This window comes from Sylvia atricapilla, chromosome Z, assembly GCF_009819655.1.
Source record: "Sylvia atricapilla isolate bSylAtr1 chromosome Z, bSylAtr1.pri, whole genome shotgun sequence".
NCBI classification, from domain to species: domain Eukaryota; kingdom Metazoa; phylum Chordata; class Aves; order Passeriformes; family Sylviidae; genus Sylvia; species Sylvia atricapilla.
Genome location: NC_089174.1, coordinates 11334736 through 11356688, shown reverse-complemented (window position 1 = coordinate 11356688; position 21953 = coordinate 11334736). Strand labels below are relative to the sequence as shown.

Below are 21953 nucleotides of genomic sequence, written 5' to 3'. Positions count from 1 at the left end.
TTAGCCAAGCACACCTTAGTAGATGACCAACACGTAGAAACCCCTACCCCTCAATAACAGAAAACATTTATTAGATAAATCTCTCAAAAGAGTTGTAAGTAACAAAAGAAAGTCTTGAATTTTAATGTGAAATCATCATAATTCAAGATTTAGGCCTAAGAAACATAACTAACTTTTCTATCATAGTTGTATCAATGCCATTTAAGAACCAAAAATTACTGTAATTTACTTTAATACTAACAGCTTGTAAAATGTTGTGAACAATACTTGAGTTAACAAAATTCCCACAGGAACCATGTGCGAGGAATGGGAAAAGGAGGACAAGAAGTTGACTAAGTAATGCTTCTCAGGGCATTAGCTTTTATTCAAAAGCTAAAATGTCCTCTGTGATTGTGGAAGAAACCTTTGGTTTTTTTTCTTGTATCATTTGTGGTGTCTGGCAGAAGCCAATCATACAGAGCCAGTGTCTCAGTCTGTGTGAATTTTTGGGAGTTGCAGCAGCAGAAGAGGCAATAAATGGTTTCAATGAACCAGGTCAGGCTCTTCTGGCAGGTGCTTAGCAGGTGTTTAGCTTTCATCAGGTGAAATTTCCACTTTGGAGAATTCTAAGAGCTGCAGGGATACACAGTCTCAAAGAAGGCTGAGCATCACCTGTTGGGTGATGGAGCCACTGGCCCCAGGGACACCTCAGAGCCATGGAGGAATGTCCCCTGCAGCCCTGGGACCAGCCCAGGGCTGGGGACAGCACTGCCACTGCTGCCACACCAAGCCCAGCTCATGGCACCAGCTGGGGCTGTCCCCATTGGTGGTGCAGCTCCAACACTGCTTGGGCACAGGGACCATGGACAGTGACCAAGGGCAGGGTGACCACGGACCTGGGGATCACAAGGCAGAGCAGTGGCAGTGGCGTTCCTGCAGCCATTCCCCCCGCCTGGATGTGTGGCACCACAGATCCCATGCAGTGGGCAGGGAACAATGAGAAAGGCAGTGCATTTCTATTTGAGAGGCCTTTCTATACAGTGCCAAACAAAAACTCCTCCAATAACCACAGATGTTCTCAACACGGTCCTTCTGGCAAGGAAAATGCTTTTTTTTTTAACCAAAAATCCTCACATTTAAAGGGGTTTACAATATAAAGTATTACAAGGTCAGGCATTGCCTGCTTTGCATTTATCATTCTATTCCAATGGCTTTTTTGAATTCAGAATTTTGTGGCTCAAAAATGTCATAATAAACCCTACTTTTATCAAAGTTTTCTCGAATGAGAAGCAAGTCTTCTACAGAATACACGTCTTCCTTTCCTGTCCAAACAGTGAGGCTGTATCTACATCCAGAAAAAGGGAGAAAACAAACAAAACAAAGAGAAAAAGAGTATGTTAAGATAAAGCATGTAAACCAGAAAAACATTGCACTAATAGGCTCCTAAAAATACTCAGGATTACAGCATCTTAATTTTAGAAATGTAATTAAATACAAACAACTGCACCCCCGGACCAATGTATCTGTAATTGTTCTGCCAAACCTCAGAAGGAGTTAAATAAAGAACCTCAGGTAAATACCGAGCAAAGAGATTTACCAGACTGAGCATTTAAGGTTTGATAAAGTAATCAATAATCACAAGGTAAGCCTCAAAACAGGAAATATGATGCAATCCCAGATGCAGGTGATTGTTGTGCTCTATGCTTTGTCACGTCAGTGATGTGTAGAGATGCCATCTAACCCAATTCACATTAATTGCACAGAACTTCTCAAAAAACACTAAAATCCCCCAAAGCATTATTCAGTTAAAGCATTACTTCCACATCCTCCACACGACATATACTTAGATTTTCACCCTTGCTTAATAAAATTCTATTAATTTTAAAAATTGGTAAATCATTTGTTGTATGTGAGCAAAATTGGCTTAGGAATTTCGGTCTTCTAATCATGCCACTGAAAATCCCTCCTGAGTTTTATATTGAGGTAAAAGAGAAAATCCTAATATTTCAGTGGGAACAAAGTTTGTATCCAATGATATTTGAGACTGGCACAATTAATAAGACATATTCTTAGTGCAAAAATATTTTAAAATAAATTTCCCAGTTGAAATAGCTTAATTCTAATTTATGTCTTGAGCCTTCACTGTAAAAAAGAATATCAGCACTTTATTTGTCCACCCTGTTTCTAAATAATTAGAAGTTTTTCAGAGACTCTCTTTAAGTTTTCTGTCTTGGGCTTTGACCTTGGTTGGAATAATTTTATTAAACTCTGGGTAGGCAGAGCAGGTAAAAAAGATGAGTAAATGGCAATATGTGGGAAGCTGGTTTTATTCTCATTCTATTACATGTGAGTAATTTTTATAATGAAATTGTTAGGGGGTTGTAAGAACAATTTTTAAAAGAAAATGTAAGTTGGTGTATGAAAACCCCTGAATACATTTCAAGTGCCTCAGCAAAATTAATTAGCTTGGAGGGAAACACCTGACTTCCAATCTAAAAATCATCTTGGACATTTTTCCAAAATTGCTATAAAAATATAAATATGAATCCAATACGAAGTCTTTGGATTGGATGAATTCCTCATTGCAACATCAAACTATTTAGTCTATTTAACTGTATTCATCTCAGGAAATGCTTGCAGCAGAACTCAATTACACACCTACACACCACATAAAAGTCCTTATAGTAGGTAGGTAATGAAAAAGATTCTGGAATTTAACTATTTTAAAGAAATTAATAGTGACCACTTCAGTCTGAGGAATCAAATCCTTTGAGACCTGGGGGAAATAAAGGAGAAGAAGTATTTCCAGTGCCGTTGGGATGAGCATGAGCACATGACCATGCCGTGTTCAACAGAAGCAGACACACGCTGGTCAGGACAGGCGAGGGCCGAGGCACTGCCCCGTGGCACTGCTGGCTCAGCCCCTGGAGCTGTGGGATGCTGGATGGAGTGGCACTGACCTGTGGGACTGCTGGAGCAGCCACTGGAGCTGCGGGATGGAGCCGGGCACCAGCGCAGCCCTGACCGCGAACGTCACGGGCTGGGACAGGGGGTGGCACAGCTGGGACATCTCCTGCACCATGGGCCACTGGTAGCCTGGGGACAAACACAGCAGTCAGACCTCACACAGCCCCCACCAGCCCCAGACACAGCATGAGGTCCCTGGCGTCCTTCAGAGACACAAAACCAGGACATCCAGCTTTTCTGAAAACCATGTGATTCCACAATGAAACTGCTGAGTGGTTCTGAACAATGAATGTCCTGGAAGAAAAATGCAATAAATGCAATAACGACGTGGAAAATAAACTTACTATGAAAACCTTTATTTCCCATACTTTACATACGTATTTACTTACTTTACATACAGGTACAGAACATGGCATTTTTAATGTATCCTGGCTCTTTCTCTAAAAAACTCTGCTGCCATTGACTTCAGTATGGCCTAATTTAACATTGTCAGGATCCTTTAAGAACAAAAATACAAAGAAAATTCAGGACAAAAAGTTAAATTAATCCACTAGGAATGAAGTTATATACAAATCAAAACACACAGATAAAAACATTCTGTGCCTAAAAATTGCTGAAGTTAAGCAATCTAAAATACTGACAGTGCCTTTGCTGAGATTTTTCACAAGGACTGGAGCTAATTCAAATTGTATTTAATGGTTCTTTTGTTTCTATAGGCTACAAAAATCCTGTAACAACAGTTGATAACTTTTTTTCTCAATTACTCACTTGGAATGTAGTGACTAGAAAGAGTAAAAAAGCACTGAATATTAAAAACAAGTTTTGTTGAACAAGCAGCAACTTCTAGGTAAAACCATTCAAAGAAGCTGATTTTCTTCAGTTTTATAGTAGAACCTTACTTAGTATTCCCACAACCTGAAATTTAAAATGGAGATAAAATGAAATTCGTTTTCACCAGTTACCCAATATTTCTAATGCATTTTCCAGCAATTTTTTCCTTCACTGAAAATACTTGGGAGAAAGCACTGAACAGTTTAATAAAATTGCAGCATATCATATAACAAAATACTAAATCTTGCTAATGAATAAGTAGCAATGGGAATGGTGTGTAATCCTGCCATGGTGGCCCCAGACAATTCTGGAAGGGACTCTGCTTCTCATAATGAGAATTGCAAGAGGAAGCCTGTGAAAAAGACCCCATAATAATGAAAATTGGAAAGTTTACTGCAAGAATTCAAGTACCCTAAAGAAATTAAATGTTAGGGATAAAGCTGACTCACAATATGATTTCAGTGATCAAAAAAAGCAAGAGATGAAGTTTCACATTTTCAGCTGATCTGTTTCCCTCAGGATACATGCCAGGATTTCAATCACCAAACTAATGCTCCCAGGATTCAGGGAAAGCCTTCCCTGAAACAGAGGCTAAGGAGTTTGTCCCTCAAAAGTGCTCAGCAGGTGAAAAGGAGCTGAAGTACAAACCATCTTATTTTAAGAAAAAAAGGATGGGATTTTCACCCAGCTGTGCCACTGCAGCACTGGACTGACTGATGTACAGCAAGCGCTCTGTCAAACACCTCAGCACAGGACAGGGTTCCACAATCACTCTGATTCCCAGCCTGCCAACTGGACACACACTGGAGGCAAATGAGCCCTGCCCTTACCTTGCTCTTGGTGGCAGCCTGTGGTCCAGCCCAGGGACAGGGTGGCATCGGGACAGGATGAGGTGACAGCGCTCAGGAAGGTGCAGGCATCCAGGGGCGCACAGCTCCCGCAGGGCCCAGGCAGGACGTCCCCATTCAGCCACACGGGTCTGTCCAGGGACTGCCCCACCTGCCCCAGCAGCTCCAGCGAGGGTCCCACGGCAGCCAGGCTGTGCCAGGACACAGGGCAGGGTCACAGGAGGGGAGTGTCACCACAGTGTCACCGCACCCTCCCTGCCAGGCGAGTATCTGCTGCCATCCGCTGACTTCCCCTGCAGGAGTAGAACCCCCAGACTCCCACCCCCTGCTCCTAGCACTTCCTGGCCTCACCTCACAACCCCCAACCTTGTCACCTCTTCATCTCAGGCCTGAGAAGGGTTTTAGCAAAGGAAGCCACTGTAGTCTCTAACATTTGTGTTTCGTCAGACCTGAAAGCCACAAATGCTGTAAATTCAGGCCAGAGAGTGGATGTGATCTCTCCTCACCTTAACCACACCCAAAAGTGGCAAAGATTTTATCACTGTGTCACATCCAGTCTCAAAGTTACTTTCATGCAAAGTGATGCACCTGTACTAAGGAGAATAAAAAGCCCAACATGGACCAATTTCAGGAAACTATAAGAGAAAAAAGGCACCCAACTTGAACATTTAATGCCTGGTTGTGGTTTTTCCTACTGTTCCAAAGTCTGGCAGCACACAGAAGCCTGTCTGCTTGTCCAACGATCATATGACAGCTGATGTTAAATATATTGTTATATTGTATATAATATATTGTTAAATAATGAGCTGGCATCGCTTGAGGAACCAGTGCCGACACCCTGTGAGTATTTAACAAAATCTATGCTCACACATTCCTGGTCTCCTGTTGAGCCAAAAGAAAAAGCACAACTAGCTTTTTTCTAACTCGAGCCCAACAAAACTTTCAAAGCACTGTGGAAGGAAAGGAGATGGGGAACAATGGGGAAAAGAAATTAACATCAAGAAAATCTTCTTTCTGACACAGCACATTAATTAATGCAGTATGTAACATCGAGGAATTTAAAATCACAACGGTAAGAGTTCTGGAATTAGGTTAGTTCTGAAGTCAACAGCTAGTCCCCTGAGCTGCTTGTCTTGTTTCCTCTGTAAAGTCACTTGGTGTATTTTGTCTTCTGTACTGTTGAGAAAGCTGTACAAAGGCAGGAATTCCACTCACTCAAGATGAGCTCAGGTTCTCTAGGAAAAAAGCCAGTAGTGGCTTGCCTTAACCTGTGGGATTCATCATTTCTCACTCTGTCTGGGGCTAGAACAGCTTATACCGTCACACATGCAAGGGACTGTCAGAGCCGTGGAATGCCTTCCCTTGTACTGCAAAGTACAAAGTAGTGCAGTGAGAAAAAAGCCCACACCAAACAGCAACACAGAGAAAGAAAAACCCAAAAAAACCAAACCAACAACAAAACCCAGCCCCCAAAAAACCTGCAAACCCCAGAGAACATTGGTCTTGTTGCACAGCATTTAGAAAATTCAGACTTACTGCTGACTTCATGTGAAATGACTTTGGCATTTCTGAAGCGGCACACTGAAGACCTTTTGCAGAATGCATTAATTTCAGTAGCCAAAGCCAGCAGAAAATGTAGTTATGTGGTCAATCAAGCTGATATATAAAAAGCAGAGATATCAAAAGTAGATTTTTAAAGCACCATTGAAATTATCTCCAAAACTTCAAAAATGGCATCCAAATAAATACTATCCAAAAGAACATCAAAATCTGGTATCACTTATTTGACTCTATGTGCACTGCATGATGTATTTTTAAATGCTTTTATACAATCAGACTTGTTTAATGTGATGTACTTTTAGAAGTTTTTTTGAATCACTGCACTTGGCTGTAAACTCCTAGTGGAAAAATGAAAGGTAGTTAATTTAAAATTAATTTAAACAATAATTTAAATGGAGGAAAATCCCACCAAAACTCGCAAGAAATAAGCTCAAACAAATGCCTACTGCTCTTTTTTCCCTTGTCTGCTCAGGACACACACACAGATCCTGTGACAATAGAAGGATTTAGCCTGCCCAAGTTTTTTACTTTCATGAACTTTCACATGAAAACCGTGACTGTGTTACACAGAACCGCAGGCATAAATCGCATTTTACAACTATCTCATCGGGTGTTTCTGCATTTCTATGGAGTACTTAAACACTGATTAAGCTCTTTGTAATTTGCTGCCAAAACAGACTGAGCACATGGAAATTCAGACAAAGCCCAAGTCAGGAGCTGAAGGGCTCCATGTCTGGAAATCACAGCTCATTTCAAACTGTTTCAAGGCAATCTCATGGGGTTTTCAGGTGTGTTTTCCATTCATGCAATGAAAAAAAAAACCAGCTAATGGTTCAAACTTTGAATGAACATCTGAACATCTAGTTAGCAAGGCCAGAGGAAGGAGCCTCCAGAGAGGCACCAGCATTTCACCTTGCGGGTGGTAAAGTTCTGCTCACTGTACCTAATTCACTGAATTAAAACGAAATCATTATTTGTAGTTCAAAACACTTGGTTTTCTTCTTGGCATGCTTTGAGAATTATGGATTATGTTTCCATATGGATTCTGCTTCTAAATGCATCATGCTAAACTGCACAATAAGGAGGAGTTTGGTTGACAATCAACTGTAGAATTTTAACAGGTAAGAATGCAAACAACGTAACAATATTTTTGCTGAGATACCTCTTAAAATCCAGCTTGATGCCTTTATTGGTGGTGACCATCAGTGCCAGCCACTCCTGCAGGGTGATGTCGCTGTCAGTGTCTGGGGGATGAGCCAGGATGGGGTCCCTGTCCCCTCCCCGAAGGAGAACATCCACCTCCACCATGTGCACATCACCTGGGGGTTGAGAAATAAAACCTCGACTTTCAGTGCTTCGGGGCAACAATTACCCAGCAAGTCTGTCTACAGCAGCCCGTGCACCCTTACTCCCACAGGAACTGCTGTCTGTGACACCAAAGATGCAGTTCTGGGGCATGTTCACTCACTAAACCCTTTGCAAGCCTATAACCATGTGAAAACTGATCTTTGAGGGTGCATTTGGCCAACCAACCACGTGGTTTTTTTTCTTTACGGGAACGGAAAAACGGACATCCAACATCTGAATCCATCCTTGTTAAATTTGAGATCTTTTCCTCTGAAAATAGGGTTCCTGAGAAAGGAAAGATGAGCACAGGATTTAATACTGGCAGAGACTGGGCATTCCCTTTGACTCACTGCCAAAATTGACCACGAAAATGTTAGCTCACACACAAGACAGGCAAAGAGGCGTCTTGCGTCTTAGGAGTGCTCAGGCTCTTGAAAACAGCTTTATATAATGAATCTGGGCAGTGCTACCAGCTTTGCAAGAGGATCCATCACACACAGTAAAGACTAAAATACGAAGACAAGAACTACTGATGATATTCAAGATAAAGGATATCATACATAAATTTAGACAAACATTTATTTTTCTAATATTCACATATATTTACATACAATTCCCTGCTACCCAGGCAGGTGCACCAGGGCCCTTCTGGATCTGCACAACTCCCTGACAGGAGGGGACAGCCGGGGGGATCGGGCTCTGCTCCCAGGGAACAGGGACAGCAGGAGAGGGAACAGCCTCAGGCTGGGCCAGGGGGCGCTCAGGCTGGACACCAGCAGGAATTTCCCCATGGAAAGGGTGGTCAGGAATTGGCAGGAAAGTTTGGAGTCCCCATCCCCGGAGAGATTTAAGAGCCGCGGAGATCCAGGAAGAGGAGGAGGAAGGGGAAGAGGCCTGTGGCACACTCACTTCGCGCAGCCTCCGCCGCCCGGGCCCTGCTGTTGGCGGCGTGGAACCAGCGCACGGCGGCCCCGTCCCTGGCCGCGATGCGCCGGGCGCGCAGGAAGTGATCCACGGGCCACTCGCTCCAGGCGCCTGCGGGGACACAGCGGGGACCCCTCAGCGCGGCCCGCTGGCCGGGGAGCCCGCCACAGCCCCGGCCCCCGCCCCGCCGAGCACCGCCGCTCACCCCGCGCCCCGCTCGCCATGGCCCAGCCCCGGCCCGGGCCCGCCCCGCCGGGGGCTGGATCCCACCGCCTTCGCTCCGGGCGGGGCCGGCCCGGGCACGATGGGAAAGATGTTAACATCAGCCCGATAGACAGTAGGATGGTCTGTCTCGGTGCCCTTTCCGGCCTCATCAGCCAGGAAAGACCTGATCCGTGAGACAGGCAGTGGCTGCAGCCCGCACCCCGGAACTCCGAACGGTGTAGGACGGTATGTAGCCAAGCCTTAGCTGTGCCAGGGGAGGCTCAGGCTGGACACCAGCAGGAATTTCTCCATGGAAAGCGTGGTCAGGAATTGGTAGGGGCTGCCCAGGGAGGTTTGGAGTCCCCATCGCCGGAGGCGGCATTCAGATGAGGTGGGGATCAGTCACAGCTTGGACTCAATGGGTTGGGAAAGATTTTCCAACTTGATTGAGTCTCTGTGAAATCAGGACATTGGTGTACCTCCATGTTTGCCTTGCAAACTTGTCAGAGTGCTCAGGGTCCACATGTCCTGCAGCTGAACCCTGTTCATGCCAGTACCACAACTCAGCCCTGCAGGTCAGACAGAGCCGGCCCAGGCACAGCCCCTGCCCCTGAGCAGGGGCACAGCTGGGCTGGGGTCACACAACCCGCACGGCAGTGACATCATTCCTGACAGAGGGACAGTGCTTGGGAAGTTACCAGCTCTGTCTCTGTAAAGAATGTAAGTAATGGCAAGGCAGGGGCAGTGAGGTGTGCTGGAACAGCCCGAGCCCTCAGGCCTGCCCAGCACTGGGGAACACCCAGTGTCTCTCTCCAGCGTGTTGCTGTTGGCTTGTGACACACTGAAGAATGAATCCCATTTTTGGGGCAACATCAGGAGTCCCAGAAAGCTGCAGAGACAGAATACACACATGCCAAATCTGTGTCTGTTTCATTTTAAGTAAGAGGCGGAAGGTTGCAAGCACTGTAGTTAACTTTATTGATCATTACTGAAAAGGAGTTAGTAGAGGTTAAGTGCCATGAGGCAGCTGTTCCTTCAGATGTCCTGGCCCTGTCACAGAGCGAAAACGCTGTTCAGCCTCGTGCTGGGACTCCCTCAAGGGCCTCAGTGCAGCTTGTTTTTAACAAGGACACGTTTTGTTCATACTCTGTGTGGGTTCAGCCCTTCTCCCTAACAGCAGCTTCTCAGAAGTCAGCACACAAGCTGAAATGCATTTCTATCCAGGGCAAGATTTTGGTGCCTGAACCTTTCTAGAACTGGAGTGTTAAAGCACAGATAACAGCAGAGCTGATTAGGTTAAATTACAAATTGTTTTTGATACAAAAACCAAAAATATCCCCTATTAGCATCAAGAAGGCATCCAAGTTTTAATATTCTCACTATAAAATTGTACCAGCATTTTTACTGAAAACAATATAGATCTTGTATATATTTAGTTTTGGTTCTGTTGTCAACAAGCAGTTGTGTGGCTGCTTCCAAACCCTAACTGCAGTCTGATGAACCTCAGTACAAATCATATACATCACAAATACATAGAGAGATCTAAATGACCCAGTATCAAAAATACATCCTATGCAAGAACCTCAGGTATACTAAAAATCCCAGAACACTTTGGGTTGGAAGGGACCTTAAAAGTTCCAACCCCACCTGCCACAGGCAGAGACACCTTCCACTAGAATCAAACTGTTTGTGAAATTCAGACTTAATACATCTGTTCTCCCTGAAAGCAAAGGCAGATATAAAATATAAAATATGGCAAAAGCAGTAGACAGGAGCAGAAAAAATACTGCAGAATTCTTGTCTGACTTATTGCTACATGTAGATTACATCAAGGGTAACCTCGTTTTTTCCTAATCCTTGAAAGGTCAATTTGTATATGGAATTCTGATAAATCCTTATAAATACAAGAAAGAAAATAGTTACTCTATAAAACATTAATTGAAAGCATATGTTCCTGAAAGCACCAGCATCACATCCCCAGCTTAATGACCTCAGTGAGGTGTTTATCCACACACCCACAGTGTTCCCCCTGCACTGCCAGAGCTGCCCTGGCACACGAGGCTCTAGGCAGCTACAACAGGTCTGGTGTCTGAACGTCCCGTGGAAAGGAAATAGTTTTGGGCCAGCCCTGCTCCAGTGTTCAGCTCTTGCAGGGTGAAGCACATGCAGAGATCACACGGAACCCCAGCAACTTTAGTAACACACTAATGTGAGGGTAAGAGGCAAGATCCTATGACTTGGAGTTACTCTACACCTACCAAGTGCTACAACCACTGTGTGAGAAGCAATAAAATCTTCACTCTTCTGCATCTGTATGAAGTATAAACTTTCAGAACTTCATGACACAAACTGCAACTCTTTTGTGGTAGAGAAACCAGAGAGGATTTAAAAAAATAATTTGAAAAGCTATTAAAACATAGTAGGTTTAGAAACTTTAACATTTTTAGTGTTTGTAGCATTACGACTTTGGTGTTCAGATCTAGCAAATCAGTTTATGCATGTAATCAGCCTCATCAAAACGGATGTTCTATAATGAAAAATAATTCAATATTCAGTGGCAGAGCTGTAGGATCTGACATTCCACCGTGAATCACAGGAATGAGAGCACTGTCCAAGTCATTCAGGTAGTTCTGTGGAAGAAGGTGTCCTCCAGATCCTGCTAAGTATTCAACCTAGGAGGGAAACATGTTGATACTAAGTAACACTTTTTGTATTAACAAGACTATGCAAGAAGCACTGTATCACACTAAAAGATAGTGTATCACACAAGTGTGTGTATCACACACAATGGCTCACCTTGTAGAATTTTAACAGGTAAGAATGCAAACAACATAACCATCTTTTTGTTGAGACCTCTTAAAATCCAGCTTGATGCTTTTATTGGTGCTGACCATCTGTGAAAGAGTATTTCAGCTACCATGAAGTGAGAAATCAATGACTAAGACAGCTTCTTCCCCAAACGTCATCCTCAGCCTGGATCTTGGGTAGGGCAAAACTCTTCAAACATTCATGGAGAGACCCAAGGTATTTACAAGGGAATATACTTTAGTGGAAATGGAGTGTGTGCAATAAAAGTCGAAAGCTTACCCTGTCTGAGTCAATGGGAACTCTGAGTCCGATCTTATTCATCCCATTATTTTTCAAGGTTTTAAGGTAAGGGCAAAGAGCAGCGCTGCAGGCAATGGCAATCTCTTGCAAACTGGTGGGAACAGCACCAGACAGTTCATGATCCTTTACAAAGTAGTAAACCTGAGAACAGAGAAAGGGAAGGGCAGTCAGCAGCCTGGTACATCCCAAAGTTAACAAAAGGAGTAGTACAGTACCACATAACACCAAACAGGGCAAGCTTTGATGTTTGTCTGCTAGCAAAGCACCCATCCACACAATCAAAATACTTCAGGAAGCATGGGAATGCCTGCATTAGGCATTTACAGAGCTGTCACTGCTAACAGACTTTAGTCTTTTTCAGAGGAGAAAAATCATTAGTGTGTAAACTCACAAGGAGCTGCAGAGAACATTCAGCCTGGCAGGATGGCTATACATAAAATCAGCTCATTTTAATAGTATCACTTAGTACCATTACATTACCACTTAAATATTCAAAAAGTAATAAAAAAGGCTCAAGAACTATGTAATTCACTAACTTCAGTGCACTTCAGAACTTATCCCTCTCTTTCATGGTCTCTGTATTGTGGTGCTTTTTCACTCTGAGTTCCTTCCATTGATTTTCCATCCACTGGGCTTAAAGTTCTATGGAAAACAATAGTATGATTAGTAACTTAAACAACATCTATAGTTCAGATACAGTAACTTGTATGAAATAATATTTACCCATCCTTTAAGGCTATTTAAACAGCTTTACAGCAAAACACAATACAGGACTTGTACTATGAAAATACAGATGGTACAAAAAGAAATATCCTAAACAGGCAACTAACAGCATTAAGAGAAACCTAATCTTGCAGGTTTAAGACACTATAAACAATCTTTGGTATCAAGCACTTTCTGTCAAAACAATACTTCAGATTAATTTCAAGGAACTAAAGGCTGATATTTGAACACTGGGAGCAAGAACTCTCTCAGATGTCTGTCTTTGGTAGTACATTTACCCTTTGTTTGTTTTCTCTTCATTTTCTACCCAGCAAATATCTACATATTCTTTCACATCCCCTGCATCCATTTTCCCACAGATTATTTTGAAGTCCTTGTCCCTTAATGCCTGACATAGACTTTCCATTGTTTCTCATGTTATTTGTACCATTAGTCCATCTAGAAGAAAACCAGTTAAAATTCCACATTATCCACAGGAAAAGTAGCACAGCCTTCTAGAGAATCGTGGCTTAAATTCTACTGAGACCAACCATCTCCTACACATAATTAATAAATGCATGGAAGTACACCATCCCCCACCTACAGCACTAAATGTTACATCAAAGAGGAAGATCATATTTTTTTGTCAACAGAATTCAAACTGAAAGATAATTTTAAAGTTAATTTTGGAAATCTTTTTGCATATATGTATTTCAGCAATATGGCAATGAAAATAATTCCATAAAGGAAAGATCTGCATCAACTAACTAGAGTTTAAATTTGAATGTTTTAAAACAAGTAGGTGAAGTATCATGTATTTTTAGGCAGCATTTGTTTGCAATAGGTTTCATATATAATTTAAAAACCTGATTAAAAATGTTTAGCTTACTGAGGCATAAAGACCTTACACAGGAGTGCTGCTATTTTTTTTCAAGTCTCTTAGGAGGAGAACAGAACAAGATTCTTACCTTCAACTATAATGGATTTAGCTAAAAATCCTGAAGATGTTTTTAAGACTCCATTAAACACCACAAAACTTGCACCTGTAACTAGAAAAAGTAGGAAGGAAGTGAACTCTACTTCATGTCACCCCAGTCAGTAATAACTGACATTACACTTGCACACCTCTTAAAACATAATTTAATGTAACACCAGAGATTGATTTTCTGTGCTGCCTAACACTGAACTTCCATTTCTACTTTAGAAATGTGATTTTTCTCCCCCAGACCTCTTACCTTTCCTGGGTTGTCCTGTGGCACTGATGGCCTGTGTGTGATAGAGGCCCTACTTGTTTTGCACACACACCAAGTGAAAGTCTGCTTCGGTACGGAAACTCGCCCCAATGCTAATTACATGTTCGTTAGAGGAATTGATCACCTTCATCACCTGTCAACACAAAATTTGTCATTACATTGATAAATCTCCCTAAGAGGGTTTTTTTGGTTGTTGTTTGTTTGGGTTTCTAAATTTTTTAGAAGAATTACTAAGTGAAACATCATCTGGAAATCTGTAATAGAGAATGTTTGAAAATACATGCTGAAAGATTTTGAAGAAACTGCTGATGTTTCAGTTTTTAACAGCTATCCTAAATCTCGACTCCTCATTATCCACCTTCTAGCATATCACAGAAGGAAGTGTGTGCTCAGGTATTTGCATGCCCTTCCCATGACACATTTAGGTCAGTATAAAGTTCAGAGAGGTTTTTTCCAAAGAGCTGATGGTAGAGGTGTGACTGGTATTATACAAAATATGAAGACTAGAGCAGCTTGGATTAGAAAGCTAAGATGGGTGTACTCACCTCATTACACTTCCTTAGAGATATTTTAATACAGCTTCTACCCATTTCCACATGAACATACAGGTTGTCTATGGTATGCAAAGTATACTGGTAACTTCTAAGGTCCGATAACGGACAAAGTACATTAGCAGACAATTCAGTACTGTTTTCTTACCTTTTCCTTACCTTCATCACTTAGATGAAGGTACTCTGAATACATCTCCAGGACTTCTAAAAATACTAATATTAAGAGTGGCTGAAGACTTAGGGATCCCTTTTTGCCCGCCAGGTGTATGTGACAGGCACCTCAGTGATATATTAACAAATTCATAGCACTGACAAATTAGCTCTATTATGCAATGGGTTATTTACTCTATGGCTACTTCATACACATCAGAATCCCAGTGTTTTAGAGAAAGAAAAACTTCAACACCCTTGCTCTCTGATACAAAAGTGAAGTGTGGAAGCCACCACCTAAATGAGTTTGTTTCCAGGCTCACAGCCTGTCCCCTACAGCTCTAACTTACTGATTTACAGATTGAATACTGCACCATTTCTTATCCCCTTCTGTGACATAAGTAATCACCCATCACCTCACCCACTTCTGCAAAATTCTGTTTATTTCCAGAACAACAACATTACGTCTGAAATAGTCTCATTTGCTTTTACTACCTCATTTGGAAAAAAGGTATAAAGAGGCTCTTTTCACCAGCTGAGTCAGGCAATCAGTGCCTTCCTCCATCAGCACAGCGGCAGCAAGAAGGGTATTTACAAAACCATCTCGGTTGCACTAAGGTTTCCACAGGATTGGCATCCAGCATTAAGGATGTAAATCACAAGTGCCCTTTGCCTCAACCACTTGTGTGGGGAGAGGCTTTGCATGATCTCTAATTGAGCATTTGCATCACAGGTGCCAAGGCACCAACAAAAGAACATTTTGCAGCCATGCAGTGACTCAAACTCCTGCAAAGGAGCATATATTGCCCCTGCCTGCTTCAGGCTGACACAGCCAGGAAAGGAATCCAAGTAACTAATCCACCTGAAAAGAAACTCCACAGAAACCTCATTCAGAAGCAGCACAACAGGAAGGCTGCCCAGAGTCTGAGGGTGCAGTCACACGTTGGCATTGGCACATCACCAGGGAGGCTGGGAGCTGGCTTATGGATTGCAGTATGAGATTCCTACAGGAAGAAGAAATGTGCTGTTCTTAGATGGGGCACCCCCTCCATCTGATTCCTTACACAGTGATCTGCACACCTGTGCTGGTAGAAACAAAAAAGGGGGAATAGACTGCAGTTTCATCTCAGCTATGTAGCTCTTCACACCAAGAAGCAGATGTAGTGATTCCCTACCTACTCTGCTTTCCATGGCCTTGCCCTGAATGCTAAGATGGAAAGTGCTAGAAGTTCTATGTAAGTATCAGAAGTATCAGGAACACAGGCTTACTGCAATCTGTAATCAAATTATTTGGGTAAGAGAGGGAAAACTTCCACAGGGAAAGGCACAAATTCCAGACTTGACTTACGACTTTGCTAAAAAGTTCTTCAGAAAAGAGAGTCAACTTGAATAACTACGGCAAGGTTAAGTTTGTCTGACAAAGTAACTACTACTGCAGTTAGTCCACAGCATCCGCCTTTCAAGTGTTTCTTCACATTTAAAATTGTCATATTTAAGACCAGAACCCCTATACCACAGTGATGCTTGGAAGAGAAAAATGCACCTTAACAGTGATGACTAGCAGCATCAATGCAAATGCCAACATCTCTCTTACTAATTAAAAGTCTTTTTTCACTACCAGAACTAATGCATAACAATACAAAATGAAACAAACAGCTTTTTTAACTCGAAGTCAAAAACATCAGCTCTGCTTTCCAGATTATCAATTTGTTTGCAAGATACTTTATGTAATATTGATTACAACAGGAAGGGAAGATAATAAAGCAACTACTCTGAACAAGTAGATTCCTAATTGTGTGTCCAGTGTCTCCAAAGAGTGGCTTCTGGTGCCTGACACTTACCACAGGTGTTGGATAGGCCAGGAAGCAAAAGGGTCATATTTACCTACAAACAACTCTAAAATTTGCTATTTCAAATAGTTTTAATTTTTATTTTATTTTATTTTAGTTTTAGTTTAGTTTATAGTTTTTTTTAGCTATAATCTGTCTCTAAATCTCAATATCTGACCAGACAAAGGTCATTCTCAGCCACTGTGTGGTTTTCCTCCCCCTTGCCATGGTTACATCTGACAAAATTGAAAAAAACCAAAACACAGCAAGTGATTTGGTAAGAGAAAGAACATCAACCAAGCAGCTGCCACCCTTGTTACCACACAGACAGGATCTGGCTGGTAGAGGTCCACTGTGGGCTGCAGAAATCCATGAACAGGCAATGGGTACATGTTTATGGACTTGCGGTTTCTACAGTGTTGGGCTACAGCCTTTTTACATGCCTAGATGTTTCCAATGTATTAATACATTATCCTTATAAATAATCAATACCTTTGTTTGGTTTATGAAGCAGTAATATTAATATTAATACACTTAACTGCAATAATTGAATTAAAATAACCATTTTATCAGAGTTGTAAACTGGGCTTGTGAACATCCCTTCAAACCTTTCTCCTACAATCAAAAAAAAAATCCTTATATTTTACTGTGAGTTTTGGCTTCTTAGCTTTCTCATCAGCTACAAAAAAAAATAAACAAACCTCAAAGAAGTCTAGCAGGACAATGAACATTCCCAGGTGGCTCTGCATGCTGGGCTTATACAAGTGCAATATAAAATAATGCAAAGATGATTTTACAATAGCTTGCTTGTCTTAAAACTACATGCATTTCCAAAGCAAACTTTACATTTAAACAGCTATTTAACCATTAAACCATTAAAAATTAGTCCCATATTCTGCTCCCAATCTCAACATCAAACAGACTGGAAACACTTTTGCCCTGGGTATTTCCAGTTTATGGATAAGAATGCCACAAAGAAAAGGATTATCTGGTAAAATCTGGTCATCGAATTTCTGAAAAGTTCGTGAAACAAACAGGAATCCTCCATGCTTTTTGTTTCTGAGAAAGTTTTCTGTAAAGGTAATATTTTCCATATTTTTTATGAGCCTTCCTGTCGAAAGAGGAATGGAGAGTGTTTACAGATCTGTGCAACTCACACTTTAGTGCCAAGAGAACTGCTCTAAGCAGTGACATCTGACAGACTTGCAAGCTCACCATTTATCTTACATCTTCCTGAAGTCTGTCAGGTATCTAAACCCACAGAATAGGAGCCCTGTAGTTCATCACTAAATGAACCTGACTATGAAACTAAGTTTCTTCAAACAAGTGTCAGAAGTCCTAAACACATCAATTGATGAGTTTTGATCAACAGACCTAAAATATTTACATTTATGAGCATTGTACTTCTACAAATGAAGAACCAGGTGTCCTAAAATTCATAGACTCAAGGGCTCATAACCAGAATCTCAACCACAATATGACTAAACAACAAAAAAACTTGCAAACAGGATGATTACATAAGTATATGAAACAGACTTAAATTATTTTGTTTCTGTTATTTAGAATTCTAGTCTAACATTGCAAGCTCTTTCAAAAGAAATTACATTAGACAAGTAATTCAAGAAAAATTACCTATCAGCTTTAGGTTTTAAAGATCAGTAAGAATATACTACACAAGAAAAAGTTAGACATTAAAATGACACACCTTTCATTGCATCTTTATAGATGTGAAGAAATAATTTTAATATTTCACTAGGGAAAACATCTTCATCAGGCAAATGCTGCAACAGAATGACAATTTCTGCCTGACCCAAACCATGCAGTCCATTTGTTGAGAAGCACCAGCACTTTTCTAAGGAATCTTTAAAAACATAAGATACACCATGATGCTGTTTTACAGACAGAAAAAAAAAAAAAAAAAAAAAAAAAAAAAGGCTTGATTTAATGGAAAAGAAAATGTGCAATACTTACATGTTACTAGCTTCACATTGACAAGCAAGTTTGCATTTAGAATAAAAGTCAATGGATTAGGACCTCCTTTCTCTAGCAGCAAGGCAACCTTTTGGTGAAATGGATGTTCCTCCACCGTAAGATCTAAATAAATTAATACATGACTAAGTTCAATATACCAGCCAATGTCCCAAACCAAGAATCAGTTCACTGTATGACACAGTCATTCCATCCTCCTACCCTGGTAGTTATTTCCAAGATCTGAATAGCTACAGATCAACCAGGGAAAAGCTTACCCTAAGATTCAAGGAACACATAGAAGAGAAGCAGCAACTTCTAAGGTGTAAACCCGGGCTACCATTCCTTTGGAAATCCCTGACTGAATGTGTGCTGACTCTTCATCCATACTCTGGTTCAGTAAGGTACTTCTGATTAGCACAGCCACCACCATAATGCAATTATGTGGTGAAGCATTCTTCTCTTAATAACATACTGATCTTGTTAAAATTGCAGTCATTACCCAACTATTCAGTATGCAACAAATGAATTACATGAGAATTATATTAAAATACAAATTGCATGCACATGAGTCTGTATTTACAAATCTGGGATAGTGGAAGGTGTCCCTGCCCATGGCAGGGGGTGGCACTGGATGAGCTTTAATGTCCCTTCCAACCCAAATGGTTCTCGGATTCTATGAGTAAATATAAACTATTTTCTCAAAATGTTATCAGATTTTACCTTTCCCTTTTTCACCCAATGCAGGCAGAAGTGGTGGCAGCTGATCACCATCAGGAAGAAGGCCGATCTCTTGTTGCACTCAGTTTTCTAGCTCACACAGTGCTCTGTAACTTGAAGCAGTGACAGGCACATCCCATGTGCTCTGATCCACTGAACTGAGACTGCTCTTCTCAACTGCTGCAGGGCCACACTCTTCAGTTCCTAGAGTGACAGATTTGTAACTGGGTGCCACCTCACTGGGGCCTGGAGTGGCCTGCTGTGCATCATCGGAAGGAACAGAAGGATGCAATTCCTCCATTCTTGTCATCTTCTCTATTTCTTCCTTCAGTTTTTGATTTACATCAGTTACCAGGTGTCTTGGTTTGGGAAGACAGGTATCTGCCAGGGAAAGCTGGAGCTTCCCTTGGAATGGAGAATGTAAACTACCACCACCCCCTTTTTTCCAATTATAATTTTCAGTTAAAAAGCTTTTAGGCAGAAGATTTGGAAATAGAAGTAGCAGTTCTTTACTAGCATGTATAACAAAGCAAAACAAACGAAAAAACAACTACAGCATTGATAACAAAAACAGTATACCAAGAACTTCGAGGACTTTGCTTCACAAAAACCCAGGGCAGTTTGGTCTCGGTGCCTTCGTAGGATCCTCAGAGCACCAAGCTGAACAGTGGAAAGTCCCGGGCTGGTGTCTGGGATGGCAGGATGTCCCAGCAGGCAGGGAGTGCAGGGTCACTCTGTAGCAGCACCGACAAAACTGTGACAGCAGGGCAGGGCTGGCCCAGCTCCCGCAGGGCGGCAGAGAAGCTCAGAATTCCAGGGCGAGCAGATGATGGCAGATTTCCCAGGACTGGACTCCTCCAGAGACAGTGAACTCTTCTAGCAGGAGCACCAACCCAGCTGTGCTTTCTCCCCAAACGCCGAAAACCAGAGTGCCTAGCTGCCCCAAGCTCTGCCCTTTACCTGCCCCAAAACTCGCGTTATCCCCGCCCCCTCCCCTCCAAGCTTCGACCACCCCTCTGTTTTGTTAAACAGTCTTAAGTACGACACTTAGTCTCCTTGGTAACTTATGGGGAAAAAATTCTTTAGAGTAAAAAGGAACAAAACCTAATCCCCAACACCAGATCATCTTCCTCTGGTTTGCAGCCTATGAAGAAGAAGTAACAACAACAAAAAAATCTACACTGTCTCATAGCCAGCTAAACTTTCATTATTAGCATTCTAGAAGCAAAAAGAAAGAAATCTATCACAAAAGTTGAGAATCCATTTCCTTCTAATAAGAAAAAAACCAGCAAATCTTTCCTGGATCATCTTTTTTTTTTTTTTTTTTTTTTTTTTTTTTTTTTTTTTTTGTTTAGGAGTTACATGGGTGAAGATGCATAGTTAATTTATTTGTGAGGTAAGACAAACTGGATCAGCAGTTGAGTACTTGAGCAGACATACTTCTATGCTATTTCTAATGCTCTACTAATAGCTGAAGGTAGCTTTGCTCAGGCTGATTAATTTCTAGTTTGGAGTCAAACCCACACTGCTCTCCCAGCAAGACAGGTATAACAAGCCATGAACACAGGCACGTTGGGACGTCAGCTGTCATAAAAAAATAAAATTAAAAAAACCAACGCCTCCAAGACTCCTCCAACAAAAATAGAGATGCACAATATTATTCTTTAGACTTGCATGCTATATCCAGAGGGAAGACTTTGTCTATACAACAAGAAAAAAACTGACAACTTTATGCTTGCCCTGCAGCAGTTCTCCTGGTGTACCGTCAGGTTCCAGCAATCTTCCATTTAACAAATATGCTGCCACAAAGTTTTTAAAAAAGCCACCAACCCAAAAGGAAGACTCTACAAAAAAACGTACAAAAACATGGCTAATAATAGAATTCTTCCCTGAATCTGCTTGCCAATGTTTCATATCACTTGGCATTTCTGCCCTTCACAGCATCCTGTGGCAGCACTTTCAGGATTTTGTGTTGCCTCTGTTTCAGAGCTGTACTGTGCTGGTTTTGTCTGAGCTCCTGAGGCTGCACAGGAGAACTACCAACTAATTTTCTTCCACTCACTTTGTCCATGCTGCTTTTAATTTTAGACACTGCTCATCTTCTGCAAGTGCAAATATCCTACTCTTTCCCCAAAATGAGAGACAGGCTATATCTTTTGATTACTTCAACTCTGATTTGATTACTACAGCTTCTCATGAGTAAAAGCTGATTTAAATGCTATACACCTGATAAGTGTTCAGATCTTCTATATACAAATAATAATGATCTGGTTTTTTAGCTTTAACAATATATTTTAAAAACTCTTGAGTGCTGTGAGAATCATGAAATTTATTTTATTACTGGAGACAGTGCTTCAGTGTTTATGTTTTATTTTAAAAAGGTTCCTGAGGAACCTCGCTAAGTCTTTTCACAGCAAACTTATACCTTTTCTTTTGACTTTTCTTTTAAAGTGCAGTTCATTCAACAGTACGCATGTGACTCGTAAAAAAAATCCCCCTTTCAGTTGAATATTAGTTCACGCTAGAAGCAATACACAGATTTTGTTGCACCCTATAATGTGGTATTGCAGGGCACTAAGAAACCTGGTTAGTCTAGTCCATCAGGAAAACCGTTGCAGACCACTGCAAATAAAAAGAAACAACTACAAACTTGTACTGTAAGCGTGTTGCCAATGACAGGCTTAAGAATTGTGGCTGAAGTCATCTTCACAAAAGGGGTTCATCAAACACTGTGTACAAAAAAACCTGCTTTGGCAAATTTTCAGCCACACCAGTTTTGAAGTTCACAGACACTTTAAACCAAACAAGGTTTTCCTTTGAAAACTATGCTTGGTTTTACTCAAATTGAAAATTACTACCATGTTTTTCAATCCAAAGACTTCACAGCCCCTGACAAAAACACTTAACTATAGCCTCAGATTCCAAAGGCTGTGAATCATGATGTTTAAGGGGCCCCATCCATGGCAAGTAAAGGTCTCCTGTAATTCATGCAGCTAAACCATCCCGGCTCCT

At 41.5% G+C, this 21953-nt stretch overlaps 2 protein-coding genes and 1 pseudogene across 2 annotated transcripts; all 3 read right to left on the bottom strand.

Moving 5' to 3' along the window:
* Positions 1-482: 482 nt before the first annotated feature.
* Positions 483-8930, bottom strand: FAM151B (family with sequence similarity 151 member B). The gene is made up of 6 exons (XM_066338479.1): positions 8662-8930; positions 8442-8567; positions 7348-7504; positions 4608-4816; positions 2940-3075; positions 483-1324 (listed from the first exon to the last, which is right to left on the bottom strand). Exons 1-6 carry the CDS (start codon positions 8828-8830, stop codon positions 1174-1176), a joined length of 948 nt encoding a protein of 315 aa, XP_066194576.1. The 5' UTR covers positions 8831-8930; the 3' UTR covers positions 483-1173.
* Positions 8931-9614: 684 nt separating this feature from the next.
* On the bottom strand, positions 9615-15027 carry LOC136373911 (zinc finger FYVE domain-containing protein 16-like). The gene is given in 8 exon segments (XM_066338958.1): positions 9615-11332; positions 11748-11909; positions 12305-12410; positions 12770-12929; positions 13439-13519; positions 13706-13856; positions 14269-14410; positions 15020-15027. Coding segments are annotated over 8 exon segments (969 nt in total). The 3' UTR covers positions 9615-11173.
* A 2078-nt stretch (positions 15028-17105) lies between these two features.
* LOC136373939 (zinc finger FYVE domain-containing protein 16-like) lies at positions 17106-21920 on the bottom strand (annotated as a pseudogene).
* Positions 21921-21953: the final 33 nt, after the last annotated feature.